This window comes from Equus caballus, chromosome 11 (genome assembly GCF_041296265.1).
Source record: "Equus caballus isolate H_3958 breed thoroughbred chromosome 11, TB-T2T, whole genome shotgun sequence".
NCBI lineage: Eukaryota > Metazoa > Chordata > Mammalia > Perissodactyla > Equidae > Equus > Equus caballus.
Genome location: NC_091694.1, coordinates 33,473,123 through 33,492,308, shown reverse-complemented (window position 1 = coordinate 33,492,308; position 19,186 = coordinate 33,473,123). Strand labels below are relative to the sequence as shown.

Here is a 19,186-nt window from a genome sequence, read left to right as displayed (position 1 = left end):
ACAAATAATATTGTGATGACCAAAAGAACACAGATAAAAAGTATCTAATTATCTAATATTATATACTAGATAGAATCAATTAGCGTAACACATGCTAGCCATAAGTTTTTAAATATTTTAAACTAAAAGATTTCAGTGTTGCTAAATAATTAATAGAATGCACAGAAGAATACTTTGGAAATACTTCTCCAAATATTTTGGAAAAACAGCCAATTTCTTCTTAACAAAGAGGCACTTCAAGTGTAGGGCACTGTTTAAAGATGGGCATTAAAATGTTTTATACACTGTACGATACAATCTGAACATACTTAGGAGAGTATTAAAATTTTCTTCTTTTATATTGTTAGACTGTATTTCTATGGCAACCTAATAAATAATCAATGGAAACACAAGGTATAAAGAAACAAATATACTAACCTAATGTTCTAAAGTTCCGTGAGTTTAGCAGAGAGAAAGGGCTATCTATGTGAAAAAAAGCTACTCTGACTTTACGTTCACTTTAGTTACCACAGTTGACGCACAATAGAAAATGGATCAAGTAAAAATGGAGATTGTATATTTTTTCAAAAGTAAATGCTCTTTTGAGATTAAATGACTTTTAAAAATCTAGTTTGTGTTTGCTGTAGTCAAAAACTATGAAAATATGTTATATTCATTTGATCTATATTCAAGAACAAAGCACTGTAGAATATTACCAAAAAGACAAGAGTGCTAAAATGGTTCTTAGTACGTTAAGTTAAACTCTGACTGCTTGTTATGCCAAAAAGCAAGGAAGTTAAAAGGATCCAGAAGCCAGTTTGAAGGAGCTCTCACTGGCTAAACCTGCGACAAAATCAGCTTCAAAATAAAGACAGTAACAGATTTCAAACCACTGAATAAACTAGGAAATTCTGAGTCCATTTTAATAAATGGACTGAAAGTTTGATAAGGAATGGAGTATTTATGTAGTTTTAAAATAACTGCTGGGCCGGCCAGGTGGTGTAACAGTTAAGTTCCTACGCTCTGCTTCAGCAGACCGGGGTTCGCCAGTTTGGATCCTGGGGCGCCAACCTCCGCACCGCTTATCAAGCCACACTGTGGCAGGTGTCCCACATATAAAGTAGAGGAAGATGGGCACACACGTTGGCTCAGGGCCAATCTTCCTCAGCAAAAATAGGAGGATTGGTGGTAGATGTTAGCTCAAGGCTAATCTAACTCAAAAAAATAAATAAATAAAATACCTCCCTACAAAAATAGTTATTTATTACAAAGAAAAAAAATGTAATTTCACACTGGAAAAATTTGGCAGACACCACCTTCACCAAGTGATCAAAGTCAACATCATTAGCTCCTTCAAGTTGACTCCTATACTTTTAATATCCTTGTTTTTTGGCACAATGAACAGTCATTAGCTTAACTTTAACAAATCAAATTAATAGCAATTATCTCCAGATGGTCAAAATACAAATGACTTCTTTTCTAATATGCATTCTTCTAGACCTTACAAATTCTCTACAATGAATACATATTAGTTTTAAAATAGGGGAGAGAATCAAAGTCTTAAGCACATGCCATAATGTCTGGAACATTCTCTTCACCATAGCCTCCCAATCTTTCTTCACCTTAACTTAATTCTAGAATGAATTCACTTCTCAACTTCTCCATAAAACACTTTCTTACCACTTCAGATTACAACGATTCTTCTTACAGACAAGAGTTAATGCCTTAAACTGGCAATTCCCAACCTCTTTGGTCTCAGGACTCTTTCACTGAGTACTTCAAAGAGCTTTTTCATTATGTGGGTTACACTCATTAAAATTACATATTAGAAATTGACTTTTAAAAATTGTAATTTACTTATTTGAAAATAACAATAAACCCATTACATGTTAACATAACATTTTATGAAAAATAACTATCTTCCAAAAAGAAATGTAATAAGAAGAGTGGCATTGTTTTACATTTTTGCAAATCTCTTTAATGTCTGGCTTAATGAAAGGCAGCCAGATTCTCATCTCTGCTTCATACACATATATCAACCTTCACACAGATACACGGTTGGAAAAGAAAGATTCTTTGACACTGCACCAAAATTCAACAAGTGGTAGTTTCTTAAAAATTAGCTGTAATGTTAAGTCTGAACCATATCAATGACCTTTTCATACTCTATTACATGAAAATCCATTGGTCAATCATGAACTTTGAGTGGATCTTTCACCCATGCATGGTTTTATAATATCATGCATTGGTCTTCTGGAAAATACGGATTCACTGAATTATGCTGATCTTCTAAATGTTGACACATTTCACTATACAGCATTTTTTAAAAATCACATTTGTTAATATCTGATCTCATCAGGAAAATCTTTAAGAATTGGAAAGCTACCAAGCTCACAGTGGAGGATACTAGTTTTCCAAACTTCTAATTTTTGCTTGAAAGTTCAGATTTAATCATTGGCCCTGCCTTAATAGAAAGTGGCTAGATTATTTTTCTTCTAATGACAGACTCACTTTATTAATTTTCAAGAACACATCTGCCAAATACTCATCTGAACAACCAGTTTGTCAGTCAGTTTTTTAAGTAAAAATGGTGTTCTGTGGAAAAAAATAAAGACGAATTCAGCTCATAACTCAAATGTTTGCACAAGCACTTTTCCTCAAGACAACTATCACCACACTTTGGTATGCAGCCAAGTGTTTTGTGTGTGCTTCCAATTCTGTCACACAGAATATTAAAAGTTAAGTGTACTTAAGGGGTGAAATTTTTTGTTTCTTAAAGATTGGCAGCTGAGCTAACATACGTTGCCAATCTTTTTTTTTTTTCCCCCTTCTTCTCCCCAAAGCCTCCCAAAATACAGTTGTATATTCTAGTCACAGGTCCTTATAGTTGTGCTATGTGGGACCCTGCCTCAGCATGGCTTGATGAGTGGTGCTAGGTCCAGGCCCAGGGTCCAAACCAGTGAAACTCTGGGCCGTGGAAGCAGAGCGCCCGAACTTAAATGCTCAGCCATGGAGCTGGCCCCTCAAGGGGTGAAATTTAATTAAATTTATAATTTTTACTAATTCAAAGATATTCTTTTTTTTTTTGCTGAGGATGATTAGCCCTGAGCTAACATCTGTTGCCAACCTTTTTTTCTTTGCTTGAGGAAGATTAGCCCTGAGCTAACAACTGTGTCAATCTTCCTCCATGTTATATTTGCTCACTACTACAGCATGGCCAACAAGTGGTGTAGGTCCACGCCTGGATCCAAACCCGCAAACCCAGACTGCCAAAGCAGAGCACGCCGAACCTAACCACTACGCCACAGGGCCGGCCCCCATCAAAGATATTCTTAAGTAAAACAGCTTTTTTTAAAAAAACTGAGAGCATGACAGTGAAGAATGCAGTGGCTACTAGTACACTTAGTAATACACTAGTACATTTACTGCTTTCATTCGTGCTAAAGCAACAGCAGTTTTGCCCAGCACTGCTTTTGCACGATCAGTACAAATGTCAACAAAGTGAAAAAGGTAAATAATGCCTTATGAAAATAGTTTTGACCTTGTAGACCCATGAAAGGTCCTAGGGATGCCCAGAGTCCACAGATCACACTTTGAAAACCACTGCCTTAAACAATCAATGATGATAAGTCAGAGGAGTGGTTACCTGTGTGGATGAAGGAGGATAGACTGGGAAGGGAACCAAGAGGATCTTGTGGGATTCTAGCAGTATTCCATATCTTAACCTGAGTGGTCGTTACCCGGGTTTATACATATATATATTTAAAAAATTAAGCTGTATATTTAAGGTTACTGCTACTACATGTAAGTCATCCTTAAATTTAAAAAGAAGCCTTTAGTTCTAAGTCTTATGATTTTCATATTCTGGTATATTCAACTAAACCCTAAGAAGGCTTTTTGAAGGCAAATATTGAGGGAAACATCTATCCTCCACTCCCTGTTTCCACCTGGTGAAGGAAACTTCCACTCTAGTTCCCAAGAAGGGAAAAGAATGGAAGGAACACCTTTTTTTTTTTTGGTGAGGAAGATTGGCCCTGAGCTAACAGCTGTTGCCAATCTTCCTCTTTTTGCTTGAAGAAGATTGTTCCTGAACTAACATCTCTGCCAGTCTTCCTTTACTATATATGTAGGACACCACCACAGCATGGCTTGCCAAGCAGTGCATACGTCTGTGCCTGGGATCTGAACCCATGAACCCCAGAAACCAAAGCAGAGCATGCAAACTTAACCACTATGCCACCAGGCTGGTCCTAGGAACACTTCTAATCCTTCTTACCCCTCACATACACTCCTCCTCATGGGAGTAGAAGTGAGTTAGGAGACATAGCTGTCTGTCCACTGTGACTCAACTCTTCACTGTTGTCTTAATTTGGAGTGGTCCAGTCTCAGAAGGAACAAAGTGCCTGCCAGGACGGGCCCTGCCCATACAAGGAAAAAGCCTCCAATTTTAGTGTTAAGTTCAATTTAGAGGGCATTATAGGGTCCAAATTCAGCTCTATTAGTAACAAAGTTAATATATTTACTTCCATCTTTCTGATGCCTGCATTTTATTTCTAAATTGGCTCCAAATTTGGGAAAGGAAACAGTGTTAATCTATAAGCCTTCTCAAATTCCAATAACAAGGGCTTTGTAATATACATCTTTTAGAATATTTAACAAAACAGTATTCAATAAACATTTATTATGTTTGAAATGATGTCTGAAATTTGTTCCTAAATAATCTGGGTGAGAAGAATGGACAGGGATACAGGTGAAACAAGACCGGGCATGAGTTGATAATTGTTCGTATCTAGCTGATGGATTCATGGAGTGTTACTACTTTTGTATATGTTTGAAATGTGCCATAATAAAAAGTTCAAAAGATACTTATTGTTTGATCTTTTGGTTTTAAGGAAAAAAAATCATGAAAAAAACAGGATAAGGATTCAGTACTCCGATATAAATTTCCCCACAGTTAATATAATTTTTACTACTAATATTTACATTTAAAGTCTGTTTGTTTTTTATATCTGCTTTCCATATTAATTTTTAAAATTATTTTATTGAAGTCATATTGGCTTATAACATTATGTACATTTCAGATGTACATTATCAAATATCAGTTTCTATATAGACTGCATTGTGTTCACCACCAATAATCTAGTTTTCATCCATCATCATACATGTGCCCCTTTACCCCTTTCATTCTCCCCTTGCCCCCTTCCCCTCTGGTAACCACTAATCTGTTCTGCTTATCCATGTGTTTGTTTATCTTCCACATATGAGTGAAATCATACAGTGCTTGTCTTTTTCTGGCTTACTTCACTTAGCATAATACCCTCAAGGTCCACCCATGTTGTCGCAAATGGTTTGATTTTGTCTTTTTTTATGGCTGAGTAGTATTCTATTGTATACATATACCACATCTTCTTTATCCATTCATTCGTTGATGGGCATTAGGTTGTTTTCATATCTTGGCTATTGTAAATAATGCTTCAATGAACACAGGGGTGCATACATCTTTTCAAATTAGTGTTTTCATATTCTTCAAATACCCAGTAGTGGGATAGCAGGATCATATGGTATTTCTATTTTTAATTTTTTGAGAAATCTCCATACTGTTTTCCATAGTGGCTGCAGCAGTTTGCATTCCCAGCAGCAGTGTCTGAGGGTTCCCTTTTCTCCTCATCCTTTCCAACATTTGTTATTTCTTGTCTTGTTAATTATAGCCATTCTGATGGGTATAAGGTGAAATCTCAGTCTAGTTTTGATTTGTATTTCCCTGATAATTAGTAATGTTGAACATCTTTTCATGTGCCTGTTGGCCATCATGTATCTTCTTTGGAAAAATGTCTATTTATATCCTTTGCCAATTTTTCAATCGGGTTGTTTGTTTTTTTTGTTGTTGAGTTGTATGAGTTCTTCATATATTTTGGAAATTAATCCCCTGTTGGATACATGGTCTGCAAATATTTTCTCTCAGTTAGTGGGTTCCCTTTTGTTTTGTTGATGGTTTCCTTTGCCTTGCAGAAGCTTTTTAGTCTGATGTAGTCTCATTTATCTCCTCTTTTCTTTCCCTTGCTTGAGCAGACATGGTATTCAAAAAGATACTGCTAAGATTGATGTCAAAGAGTATACTGCCTATATTTTCTTCTCGGAATTTTATGGTTTTAGGTCTTACATTCAAGTCTTTAATCCATTTTGAGTTAATTTTTGTGTATGGTGTATAATAATGGTCTATTTTCATTCTTTTGCATGTGGCTGTCCAGTTTTCCTAACACCATTTATTGAAGAGACTTTCCTTTCTCCATCGTATGTTTTTGGCTCCTTTGTCGAAGATTAGCTCTCCATGGATGCGTGGTTTTATTTCTGGGCTTTCAATTCTGTTCCATTGATCTTTGGGTCTGTTTTTGTGCTAGTACCACGCTATTTTGATTATTATAGCTTTGTAGTATATTTTGAAGTCAGGGATTGTGATGCCTCCAGCTTTGTTCTTTTTTCTCAGGATTGCTTTAGTTATTTGGGATCTTTTGTTGTTCCATATAAATTTTAGGATTCCTTTTCTATTCCTGTGAAGATTGTCATTGGGATTCTGATTAGCATTGCACTGAATCTGTAGATTGCTTTAGGTAATATGGACATTTTAACTATGTTTATTCTTCCAATCCATGTGCATGGAATATCTTTCCATTTCTTTATGTCTTCTTTGATTTCTTTCAATAATGTCATAGTTTTCAGTGCATAGGTCTTTTACCTCCTTGGTTAAATTTATTCCTAGAGATTTTATTCTTTTTGTTGCAACTGTAAATGGCAATGTATTCTTTATTTCTCTTTCTGCTTGTTCATTATTAGCGTACTGACTTTTGTAAGTCAATTTTGTACCCTGCAACTTTGCTGGAGTTGTTGATTATTTCTAATAGTTTTCTAGTGGATTCTTTAGGGTTTTCTATACATAGAATCATGTCATCCACAAACAGGGAGAGTTGTACCTCTTCCTTTCCAATTTGCATCCCTTTTATTTCTTTTTCTTGCCTAAATGCTCTGGTCAAAACTTCCAGTACTATGTTGAATAAAAGTGATGACAGTGAACACCCTTATCTTGTTCTTGTTCTCAGAGGAATGGCTTTCAGTTCTTCACCAATTGGTATGATGTTGGCTGTGGGTTTGTCACATATGGCCTTTATAATATTGAGGTACTTCCCTTCTATACTCATTTCATTCAGAGTTTTCATCATAAATGGATGTTGGATTTTGTCAAATGCTTTCTCTGTATCAATTGAGATGATCCTGTGATTATTTATTCCTTATTTTGTTAATGTGGTGTATCACATTGACTGATTTGTGGATATTCAACCATCCCTGCATCCCTGGAATAAATCCCACTTGATCATGGTGTATGATATTTTAAATGTATTGTTGTATTCGATTTGCCAATATTTTTTTGAGGATTTTTTACCTATGCTCACCAGCGATATTGGCTTGCAGTTTTCCTTTTTTGTATCGTCCTTATCTGGTTTTGGTATCAGGGTAACACTGGCCTCACACAATGAGTTAGGAAGTGTCTCATCCTCAATATTTTGGAATAGTTTGAGAAGGCTAGGTATTAAATCTTCTTTGAATGTTTGGTAGAATTCACCAGAGAAGTCATCTGGGCCTGGACTTTTGTTTTTTGGGAGGTTTTTGATTACTGTTTCAATCTCTTGTGATTGGTCTATTCAAATTCTTTATTTTTTCTTGATTCAGTTTTAGGAGGTTGTATGATTCTAAGAATTTATCTGTCTCTTCTAGGTTATCCAATTTGTTGGCATATAGCTTCTCATAGTATTCTCTTATAATCCTTTGTATTTCTGTGGTATCCACTGTAAATTTTCCTCTTTCATTTTTGACTTTATTTATTTGAGTCTTCTCTCTTTTTTTCTTAGTGAGTCTGGCTAAGGATTTGTTAATTTTGTTTATCTTCTCAAAGAACCAGCTCTTAGTTTCAATAATCCCTTCCATTGGTGTTTAGTCTCTATTTCATTTATTTCTGCTCTGATTTTTATTATTTCCCTCCTCCTGATGACTTTGGGCTTTGTTTGTTTTTCTTTTTATAGTTCTTTTAGGTGTAGTTTAAGATTACTTATTTGAGATTTTTCTTGTTTGTTGAGGTGGGCCTGTAATGCTATAAATTTCCCTTTAAGTACCTTTTTTGCTGCATCCCATAAGAGTCGGTATGTATGTGTCTTCATTTTCATTTGTCTCCAGGTATTTTTTGATTTCTCCTTTGATTTCTTCATTGATCTGATGGTTGTTCAGTAGAATGTTGTTTAGTCTCCACATATTTGTGACTTTCCAGCTTTTTCTTGTAGTTAATGTCTAGTTTCATACCACTGTGACCAGAAAAGATGCTTGATATGATTTCAGTCTTCTTAAATTTACTGAGGTTTGCTTTGTTTCCAACATATGATCTATCTTTGAGAATGTTCCACGTGCACTTGAGAAGAGTATATACTCTGCTGTTTTTGGATAGAATGCCCTATATATATCTATTAAGTCCATCTGGTCTAGTGTTTCATTTACATCCACTTTTTCCTTGTTGACTTTCTGTCTGGATATCTATCCATTGACTTGAGTGGGATGTTAAGATTCCCTACTATTATTCTGTTGTGGTCAATTTCTCCCTTTAGCTCTGTTAGTAGTTGCTTTATATACTTTGGTGCTCCTGTGTTAGGGACATATGTGTTAATAAGTGTTATGTCTTCTTGTTGGAATGTCCCTTTTATCATTATATAATGCCCATCTTTGTCTCTTGTTTTATCTTGAAGTCTGTTTTATCTGATATAAGTAGAGCTATACCCGCCTTCTTTTGCTTGCCATTTTCTTGGAGTATCATTTTCCATCCCCTCACTCTGAGCCTACGTTTATCTTTAGAGCTGAGATATGTTTCCTGGAGGCAGCATATTATTGGGTCTTGTTTTTTAATCCATCCAGCCACTCTGTGTCTTTTGATTGGTGAATTCAATCCATTTACATTTAGAGTGATTATTGATATATGAGGGATTAATATTGCCATTTTATCCTTTGTCTTCTGGTTGTTCTATATTTCCATTGTTTCTTTTTCCTTGTGTTTCTGCCTGCCATTTCAGTTTGGTGGTTTTCTGCAATGCTTTTCTCAATTTTTCTCTTTGTTTATGCTTTGTGACTCTGCTCTGATTTTTCGTTTTGTGGTTACCATGACGTTTGCTTACAAGATCTCATAGGGTCCAGCCCAGTGGCACAGCAGTTAAGTTCACACGTTCTGCTTTGGTGGCCCGGGGCTCGCCAGTTCAGATGCCGGGTGCGGACCTATGCACCACTTGTCAAGCCATGCTCTGACAGGTGTCCCACATATAAAGTAGAGGAAGATGGGCATGGATGTTAGCTCAGGGCCAATCTTCCTCAGCAAAAAGAGAAGGATTGGTAGCAGATGTTAGCTCAGGGATAATCTTCCTCAAAAAAAAAAAAGAGCCCGTAGACAACACAGTCCTTTTCTGATAACCTCTTATTTCTATTAGCCTACGCAAATTCCATTCCTGTCCTCTTCCCCTTCTATGTTTTTGCTATCACAAATTCTTTTTTGTGTTGTGAGTTTGTGAGCTAATTGTATCAGTTATAATTATTTTTGATGCTTTCTTTCCCTTTATCTTTTACGTTATAATTAAATGTTTACTAACCTATTCTGATATAGAGCTATAATTCTCTGATTCTGTCTGTCTATTTACCTCTTTGCTCAAGGTTTTGTGAACCTTTGCTTTTTGGTTTCAGATAGGAGGGCTCCTTTCAATGTTTCTTGTAGGGCAGGTCTAGTGGTGATGAACTCCCTCAGGTTTTGTTTGTCTGGGAAAGCTTTTATTTCTCCATCATATCTGAATAGTAACTTCACTGGATAGAGTATTCTTGGGTGATAATTTTTATCTTTCAGTATTTTTTAATAGATCATTCCACTCTCTCCTAGCCTACAGGGTTTCTGTTGAGAAATCTGCTGAAAGTGCAATCAGGTTCCTTTTTAAGTTATTTTCTTCTGTCTTCTTGCCCTTAATATTTTTTCTTTGTCACTGACTTTTGACAGTTTTAATATTATATGCCTTGGAGAAGGTCTTTTTGCATTAAGGTAATTATGAGTTCTATTACCTTAATGTACTTGGATGTCCAGTTCCTTCCCCAGGTTTGGGAAGTTCTCAGCTATTATTTCTTTGAATAAGCTCTCTGCTCCTTTCTCCCTCTCTTCTCCTTCTGGGATACTTAAGATCCTTATGTTAATTTTTCTAATTGAGTTGAATATTTATTGAAGAATTTCTTCTTTTTTTTGTGAGGAAGAATGGCCCAGAGCTAACATCTATTGCCAACCTTCCTCATTGTTTTTGCTTGAGGAAGACTGTTGCTGAGCTAACATCTGTGCCAATCTTCCTCCATTTTATGTGGGTTGCTGCCACAGTGTGGCTTGACAAGCAGTGGTAGGTCCATGCCCAGGATCTGAACTCACAAACCCTGGGCTGCCAAAGCAGAGCATGTGAACTTAAGCACTACACCACTGGGCTGGCGCCAATTTCTTCATTTTAAAAAAATCTGAGTTCCCTGTCCTCCTCCACCTGACTTATTTCTAGGTTTCTGTCCTTGAGCTCACTAATTTTCTCCTCCATATAGTCTGCTCTATTTTTAATACTTTCTACGTTACTTTTTCATCTCACTTATTGTGTTCTTCATCTACAGAATTTGGTTTTTTTAGCGTTTCAGTCTCCTTGGTGAAGAACTCCTTCTGTTCATTAATTTTATTCCTGAGCTCATGGAACTGTCTTTCTGAGTTTTCTTGTAACTCATGGGGTTTCTTTATGACAGCTCTTTTGAATTCTCTGTCAGTCAGACTGCAATCTTCTGTGACTTCAAGTCTTTCTCCTCCTTCTGTTCTGCCATGTTACTGTAGCTCTTCATGGTGTTTGATGAATTGGTCCTCTGCCAGTGCATTTGTGGTAGTAACCACTTTTCTTATTTGGGTACGGCTTTGGTTACTTTGGTTCTGTGCTGCTTCTGGTTACATTTGAGAGTCCACACTTTCCTCTCTCTGCTGCCTCTGCAAGGGGCATTGTCAGTGCCCTCCTTGTGCCACTTGTGCCTCTGGGGTTGCTAGTGCCTTTGCTTTAGTCTTAAGTATCACCACCAGGTCACCAAGCTGTGAACACTTTTACTGCTTCCAGAGTCTCCAGGGTCTCCACTGGCTCTCCATGGCCTGGGATGCTGCTGCCCTGTGCACCACCTGTGCTGCTGTTACTGGATTGTCTGGGGGTACTGGATTTTCATAGGTGTCACTGTCACTGCCAGGGGCCCAGGGAATTGTGTGCAGCCCCTGCTGCTGGTGGAACTGGTATTGGGGATGCTGCCACTGGGGGCTGGGTCACCAGTTCTGCTGTGGTTCCTGGAGCCTCTGGTCACAGGTTCCACTTGACACTGCTAGGGGAGAGCAGGAGCTAAGCAGATCGTGGTTTTGGTTGTTGCTTGCTGTGCAGCCTATGGTCTCCAGTGTTAGCTGGTATGTTTTTAAAACTCAGGTCCCAGAGTGTTCCATCACAGCTGGGAAAATATGAGCTTTGTATACTATCCCCACTGTTGGAGGGACCTGGCCACTGCCACAGCAGGGGGAAGGGGCACACACTGGATCTGCTGGTAGACAGTCAGGAAGTAATCCAAGCTGCCCTCTCCACCTGCAGCACTGCTCACGGGCATGCAGGCTAAGTCCTCTGGGAGACAGGCAGGTGGTATGCCGATGTGCACTCTGCGCCCCTGCTGAAACTGCTCCTGGGGATGCAGGACAAATCCTCTGGGAGATGGGCAGGGAGCGCTCGGATCCACACTCTCAGCCCGTGCTAGGACCTCTTGTGGGTGCAGGCCAAGTCCTCTGGGAGATGGGCAGGGAGTGTCCATATTAATTTTAATGGTAATCCATTTAAGCCTAACAGTTTAAGCATGCAAATATTATTACTTAAGATCTTTGATCTATTTTATAAGTTTATGAAATTATATAGCCAGTACTAAATAAAATATTGAAAAGGTGGTCAAGATATTAATAAACAGAAGCTAGATACTGTGCTTAGCACTTTATATATTATTTCCTTAAAATCCCCACAACCATGGTATTACTATCTCTAGGAAAAAAAACTGGGTAAGGTCACATAACCAACAAAGGGAACCGGGATTCAAGCACAAGCAGTATCATCGCAGGTCCCATCCTTTTTACCACTAACTATGCTGCAGCTTCTATGCTTCTATTTATATAACACTTAGAATTCAGTTTTACAGGTAGATTGTTCATGTTGGTCCTTACTCTCATATTCTTCTACAGCATTTGTTTGTAAAGCTTGAAGATAAATTCCATGATGATAATACCCACAAATTATTTGTTAGATGCATATGGTGAAAGCCTGGAGAGTAACCAAGGGACTAATTAAGAAGTACGCCATTCTTCTCCAAGGAATTATTTGGTGGTGGCTCTTCTCTCATGAAATGGTTTGAACTCCTTTTCTTTCCAACTATCATCACATCATTCATAGAAGCATGCTTGCCATTAGCTTTTTTCCCTCAGTAAGCAACTTAAACAATGCCTGGCTTTGCAAATAACCATTCTACATGTAAACAAAAGTTTAATTTTTAATTAGTTATGAAGTTAATTATGAAATATGGAAGAGAATAATGGATTTTACACGCTGTCCTAATATAATTTGCTCATAATTCCTCTGCTTACGTCATCCTGCCTCCCTTTTCATCAGGTCACATTTTTCATTTCTTTGAGAAAACTTTCTCTGAAAATTCCCAATTCACTTTATTTATAGCTTCTCAATAAATTTCCCAAGTTTTCATTCTATACTAACTTTTCCTCTTTTATATAGTGCTTCATAATTACTTTGTGACTGGTCAATCTCTGATAGGATAGGAAAGTAAAGGAAACATTCTCTTTTGAATTTTTAATTAGATTTAAATGCTGTGAAGGAAAGAAATATCTCTTCAGTTTTCCTTTTACCTCCCAAATGTTTTATACACCAATAAACATTCAACAAACATTGTAGACTTGTTTTACACTTATGTTTTAACCATCGCTATTAACATCTTTGCATACATGATATATTTAGTGCAAATAAAACATACCTTAATGCATTTGAAGATATGATCCTATCAACTCAAAATGGAGTTATTCAGTAACTCAAGCAACAAGGTAAGTTTCTTCTTCATTTCTAAATTCATTTGTTCATTCAACAATTATTGTGTGCCTTCGAAAGAGTATATATGATTTATGTAAGAGCATAAAAAGCTCTACAAAAGAGCATTTCTCAATATGGGTTCCCAGGAACACTGCAGAATTGTTTCTATATTTCAAGGGGGAAAAAACTAGTGAAATTTATACTTGCAGATATAAGAAAAAAATTAAACACATCAACAGCACAGAAGAATGCACCAACTAACCACCAACTGCATGCTCTCTTCAATGACAAATGGTTCTTATTTTGTATCTTGTCATCATTTCAATAATTTTTCTATAACAGCATTTAATTTTTCTAAATTTGTATACAGTTTAATGTATATACATATATGTTTGTGTGTGTGTGTATATATATATATATATATATATATATATGTATATGTCTCCATTGCTGAAAATAAGTACATTTTAGGTGGCTTTATTAAGCAGGAAAGTACTATTAAATAAATGATAAGTGACTCCACTGCTAATAAGGTAATATTCCGTATTTCATGCAGAAATTAAGAAAATGGCCTTTGAGAATATTGCTTGCTCTCCATTTAATCCAAAGGATTTATCTTTGGTCCTATTGGTGTTTCGTCAATACAGTGTAGTTAAAAAAGCCTTTTCTGAGCCAAATAAATTTAGGAAACACATGGAAAGTATCTAGCGTGCAGCAGAGAATTAGTGGACAATAAGCTATTACTTTAACTATATGTTAAAATCTGTACTCGAGGCTAGAGACACAAGCATTAATAAAATCTGAAACCCGCCCTTGAGGAACTTACAGTCTGGCAAGGGAAGCAGATGGATTAACATATCCTATTACTACATAATGCAGTACAACATATGCTTTAAAGAGATAACAAAGCAAGCCTATGGTATCTAATTTTTGAAACATTAGAGTATTTTCTACTCTCAAGGACAATCAATTGTAGTAAAAGGTGAAAGTGTTCATTAAAACTCTGAAAAATAAGTATAGAGTGATCTCATTCCTTCTCAATCAACTCAAAGTTCAATTGCAAAATACAAATGTGCATCCCCTGTACTCATGCTTATATTTCTCCACAATTTTACAGTTTTCAAAGTACTTTTTATATCCCTAATCCTCATAACAACCCAAAGCAGAAGCAAGGCAAACAGCCCCCATTTATAGGTAAGGAAACTAAGGCTTATTCCCAAGGCTAGCTAGTGGTAGGTCCAGAATCTGACTCAGGAGATAATGCTTTTAGAGCAGACACATACAGTAAACATTAACAAGAGTTTCAAGTTATAACAACTCAGGTGTATATACTTTATACACATATAATGATCAATGTTTCAATCTTGGAATGGTCATACACCTGGTTTACGTGAAATATCAGGTATTTGCAGTTAGAGCAATAGAGAATTAGCCCAAATGTTAGTGATATGCCCAGAAAGACCAGTGATTGAAAAGCAAGCAAGAAGCTGACTCCTTCCCAGTCTATCATTTTCCAGAAACTTAGTATCTTGAGTTACAAAGTGTTTTTTAGTAAATATCTCCTCTCCCCTCTGGATTCAACTGTATTATTTGGTGCACACACTCAACAAAAGTGTATTAAGCACTAACACACAGGAACTTACTGCAGTTCTCTAAGACCATCAGACAAGTAGAGTGAAGAGATTTTGAGTCTGCAGATACTGTTTAACTAGATTCTCATGAAAGGTTGTTGCATCTTTGAATACACAAATACTGATGCCATATTTACAAATAATGCAGGGAAATTTTTACAGGGGTGAAATTGAAACAACTGAAATGACTTAATACGTAGGGAGAAAATATTTTTAAGGTTATTTCCAAAAGTAAATGAGAATTGTAGATCTATCTTATCGTGGCTTTGATACTCGTTGCGCTGATCTAGCACCCATGTTTTAACCTCTATGGACTGCTGGTTTTTCACCTGTAGAGCGTTACAAAATTTCAAAGATTCACATGTATTTCTTCTAAAATAAAATTTAGATTATCCATAGTGACAGTTTAGATAGCTTTTTAGAGGATTTACTTTTGTTTTGTTTTGGGTTTTTAGTAAGCACACTTTCTTTTTTTAAAATTAGTAAACATAAGTACAGTGTGTACTACCTATCCCCAAAATAGGATTACTCCCTTTGAAAATTGTTTCTACAGCAACAACGTAAACACTAAAAGTTGGTTTTTGGCTCTAATGGTCGAAGGCAGATTAGTAGTCATATGTTATCTACAGTTTAAAACACAGATAAACCAAATAAGCAATAACATGGCATTTAGCTGGTGACCCCTTAAAACCTTTGATGCTTTTCATGAGTGGGAGACTAGCGTAACTACTGAAGTCACCCTTTAGAACTATGTTTAACCGATAAGATTATACAGAAGAACCCTAACATATTTCTGTGATATTTAAAACCTTATTCCTGGCCAATGCTTGTTAGAAAAGGAGTTATGGTACTAAATCAAGTTTTAGACTGTAAACTCCCAGAAATTTACCATTTTAAATATTAGACTGTAAATTCCAAGAAATTTTAAACTAGTTTAACATTCATTGCAAGAACAGTAAAAATTGATTAAAATAATCCAATTTGACACCATTTATAGGTTATGATTGAAACGAAATAAAGACAGATTATTACACAATAACGAAGGGGCAAAGATTTGGCCTGCTGTCTGAGAAATTAGAGGGTGGGCTATCTATGTTCCTTTTACCAAGACACTTTTCCAAAAGAAACTTCTTTGTGTTCTTTAAACAATACTGTCCTGTCGTAAACTAAATCACCTTTTTGTCTTTTGGAAATCCACACGTCATTGCTGGGGTGCAGGGTGTGGCTAAAAAAAAACAGGTGCAAGGTTTGCAGCCTTGGGAACCAGGACGCTCCAATTTCTATCCCAGTCCAGCCCAAGCTCTAACTGTGACCTTGGTAAGTGTCTCCGGCTTAAGGACTCGGTTTCCCTCTCCTGTCAATTATCAGTGCTCGGGGGCGGCCCATAGAGACTGCAGACACTCTGGGGGCAGCACGCTCCAGGTTCACGCAGTTCCTCAACCCTGGAACTCGTCGCCCAGGTGCTCTCACAAGCGCAGCCACCGGCTCGCTCGGAGCAGTCTGTCCCCGGTGACCCGCGGCGGGGTACCTCCGGCTCTGCCCGGCGCTCCCCCATTGTGCCTCGCTGCTAGGAAGGGACCTTGCGATCATCCTTCCACCCGCCGAGAAACGCTCCATCTACCCTTTCTTCTCACTCTGGTCCTTCCTCCTTCAGAGAACCACCGACACCGCTGCACTCCAGAGATCCGCAACTTGGCTCTGTCTCAAGATTCTCTTCCTTCCCTCAGGAGACCTCCCCTTCACATCACCTTCCCCTCTTGGGGAGCCCACGATTTACACACCCCCATCCTTCCTCAAACTCTCACGTATTTCCACCCGTCTGCCTTTTGCAAAGCTCCAAATGACCCTGAGCTCTAGTCGCAGAAAAATGCCTCCCCCACCTCCGCCATCCGGTTCTGGGGACCCCTCTCACCTCCGCGGTGAGAGATGTGTTTACTGAGGAATCGCTGTTTCTTTCTCTGGTGCAGCAAGGTTGGATATTTGAGCAGCAAAAACGAGGTCACCAAGTACCCTCCGAGGGTGGAGAGAAGGTAAAAGGCCGCGGTGGACGACATCTCAGCCCCCGTGTGGGAAGTCTCCCACCTCCGGGCCCTCCGAACTCCGCTGCGGCGGTCCCAACGGCGGCGGCGGCTGGATGTCTGCTCGCCCCCCGCCGGTGCCAGCGGCACAGCGCACTTGTCCGCGCCGGCCCACTACGCAGGCGCATCCGGACCCGGGCGTCCGAGCAACAAAGGGGCTCCGACACGCAGGCGCGCTGCAGCGGCTGGGGGGGAACCTGCGGAGGTGTCGTGGGGAGCGATTGTGACCTGGCTTTGTGGTCGCACCCGCGGTGCTTCCAGGAAGCTTCAGACTGAAGCGAAAACTTGGAAACCTGCCAGGCCTTCGCCGTCACTCAGGTAGGAAGGCTGTTCAAGGATAGCCTTCAGGAAGGCCTGACGTGATTGGAAAATACACATCAGAAAAGAAAGCTTTCGGGCGCGTCTTAGCCCCTCCTCCAGGGAATGCGAAAAACTGTGGCCGATGGAGGAGTTAAAGCCTGCTGAAACAAATAATAAACCCATCCATTTGTCCAACCAAGAGAGAACTTTCCCTATTGTCACACATTCTATAAGATGTACTAGTTTATCAGTCAAATATTTGAGGGACGCACTCCTCTCTCATTTCACTGAGAAAATACAACCCCCATGCCTTGTACACGATAGGCAGTATAGAAATATTTGTTGACTTACAAGTCCATGTAAAATAAGGAAAAGTTAACAAAGTTATGGGGTATCACCTAAAAGTCTTAGGAAGACTGGAAACTAAATTCCAGAAGGCCCAATTAGTTTCCCTTTCATTTCACACATTCTAAACTACTAAAACTCTAAGAGCCATATTTAAATGCAAAAGAATTAACCTAGGGCTGAGGGAGAAGATTCGGCAGGAAGAGCTTGTCTCCCACAGAAGCAGAATGCATACTGATTATTTAAAATCATGTGATTCTTTGGGCCGGCAGGTGCTGTAGCGGTTACTTTCATGCGCTGTGCTTCTGCGGCCCAGGTTCGATCCCGGTAGGGACATACATGGCGCTCCTCTAGCCATGCTATGGCTGCCACAGATGTTAGCTCAGGGTCAATCTTCCTCACCAAAAAAGTAAAATCTTGTGATTCTTGACTCTGGTTTTAAGCAAATTACTCTTTATCCTGTTTATTTATATGTAAAATGAGGAATTTTTTGCTAAGTGATAACTTCCAACTCTCACATTCTACTAATGAGCTTGGTTCCCAAAGATTCTAGCTTCTTTTAAGAGGAGTAAATAAGATTTAGAAGATTCTTGAAAACAGGGGCCTTTATTAGATTTTTTAAAGTAGCTGAAAAAGACTTTTGCGTCAGTTTACCACCAGGAGTAGTCTTTTTCCTGATCTAATACCAAAATACCCAAAGAAATGGTGAAGCCTTTGTAGAAGAAAAAGAACTAAGTATAAAAATTTCCAAATACAACCAAACTTTTAAAATCAACACATTTTAAAGAAACTCATGAGTTAAAAAATATTGCCTTGGGGGCTGGCCTGATGACGAAGCGGTTAAGTTCGTACATTCCGCTTCTCGGGGGCCCGGGCTTCGCCGGTTCAGATCCCAGGTTTGGACATAGCACCACATGGCAAAAGCCATGCTGTGGTAGGTGTCCCACATATAAAGTAGAGGAAGATGGGCATGGATGTTAGCTCAGGGCAAGTCTTCCTCAGCAAAAAGAGGAGGATTGGCAGTAGTTAGCTCAGGGCTAATCTTCCTCAAAAAAAAAAAAGTATTGCCTTGTTAGGAATTAAGGAAAGCATCTATTTACGGCTGTCACATTATATCCTATAAATCAGTTGATGTGCATGGTTCTGTTTCCCTTTTCCAAAATCTCACCTGATAGCCCCTTTTCTTTAAATTTGATGACTACTATTTATGATGAGTATAGACACATATATAGATAAATGTTACCAGAAAAAAAATCTATGTATGAATACTTAACCTTCACATATAGAGGCACCTGTGGCTTAGCAGATAAAGCCCTGAAGTTAGAACACACCGACACAGCTATACATTTATAAGCTGAGTGACTTTGGGCCTATCACTTAGTTTAAGCCTCAGTTTCCACATCTGTAAAATGGGGACAATTGTATCTAATGTCATAAGGTTGTTCTGAGGATCTAATTAAGTAAAATGAAAGCATTAAAAGTATCCTATATAAGTAAAGGATTATGTCAGAAGATAAAATTGTTTCTTTCTCTAAAATATTACCAACAAATTTTGGAAAAGCATACGGAACTACTCAAAATAAATAACCAAGCAGGAGCACATATACATAATTGGAGGCCCAAGAAAATGAACACTAATGAAAGAAGAGGCAAGCTATAATAGTAGAAA

At 38.2% G+C, this 19,186-nt stretch overlaps 1 protein-coding gene across 6 annotated transcripts in view; it reads right to left on the bottom strand.

Annotated features, from left to right (window-relative positions):
* Positions 1 to 17,237, bottom strand: part of GDPD1 (glycerophosphodiester phosphodiesterase domain containing 1) — a 53,349-nt gene extending 36,112 nt beyond the window's left edge. For 4 of the 6 annotated variants that reach the window (XR_011423283.1, XR_011423284.1, XR_002811576.2 and 1 more), the window contains exon 1: positions 16,707 to 17,178. Coding sequence is in view for 2 of the 6 variants with exons in the window: in XM_005597526.4 (XP_005597583.1) it covers positions 16,707 to 16,848 (142 nt within the window). In the remaining 4 variants the exon portion in view is untranslated. Of the gene's footprint in view, positions 1 to 16,706 lie in introns of all 6 variants that reach the window. The other 2 variants (XM_005597526.4, XM_070227514.1) reach the window with 2 other exon arrangements.
* Between the last annotated feature and the right edge of the window lie 1,949 nt (positions 17,238 to 19,186).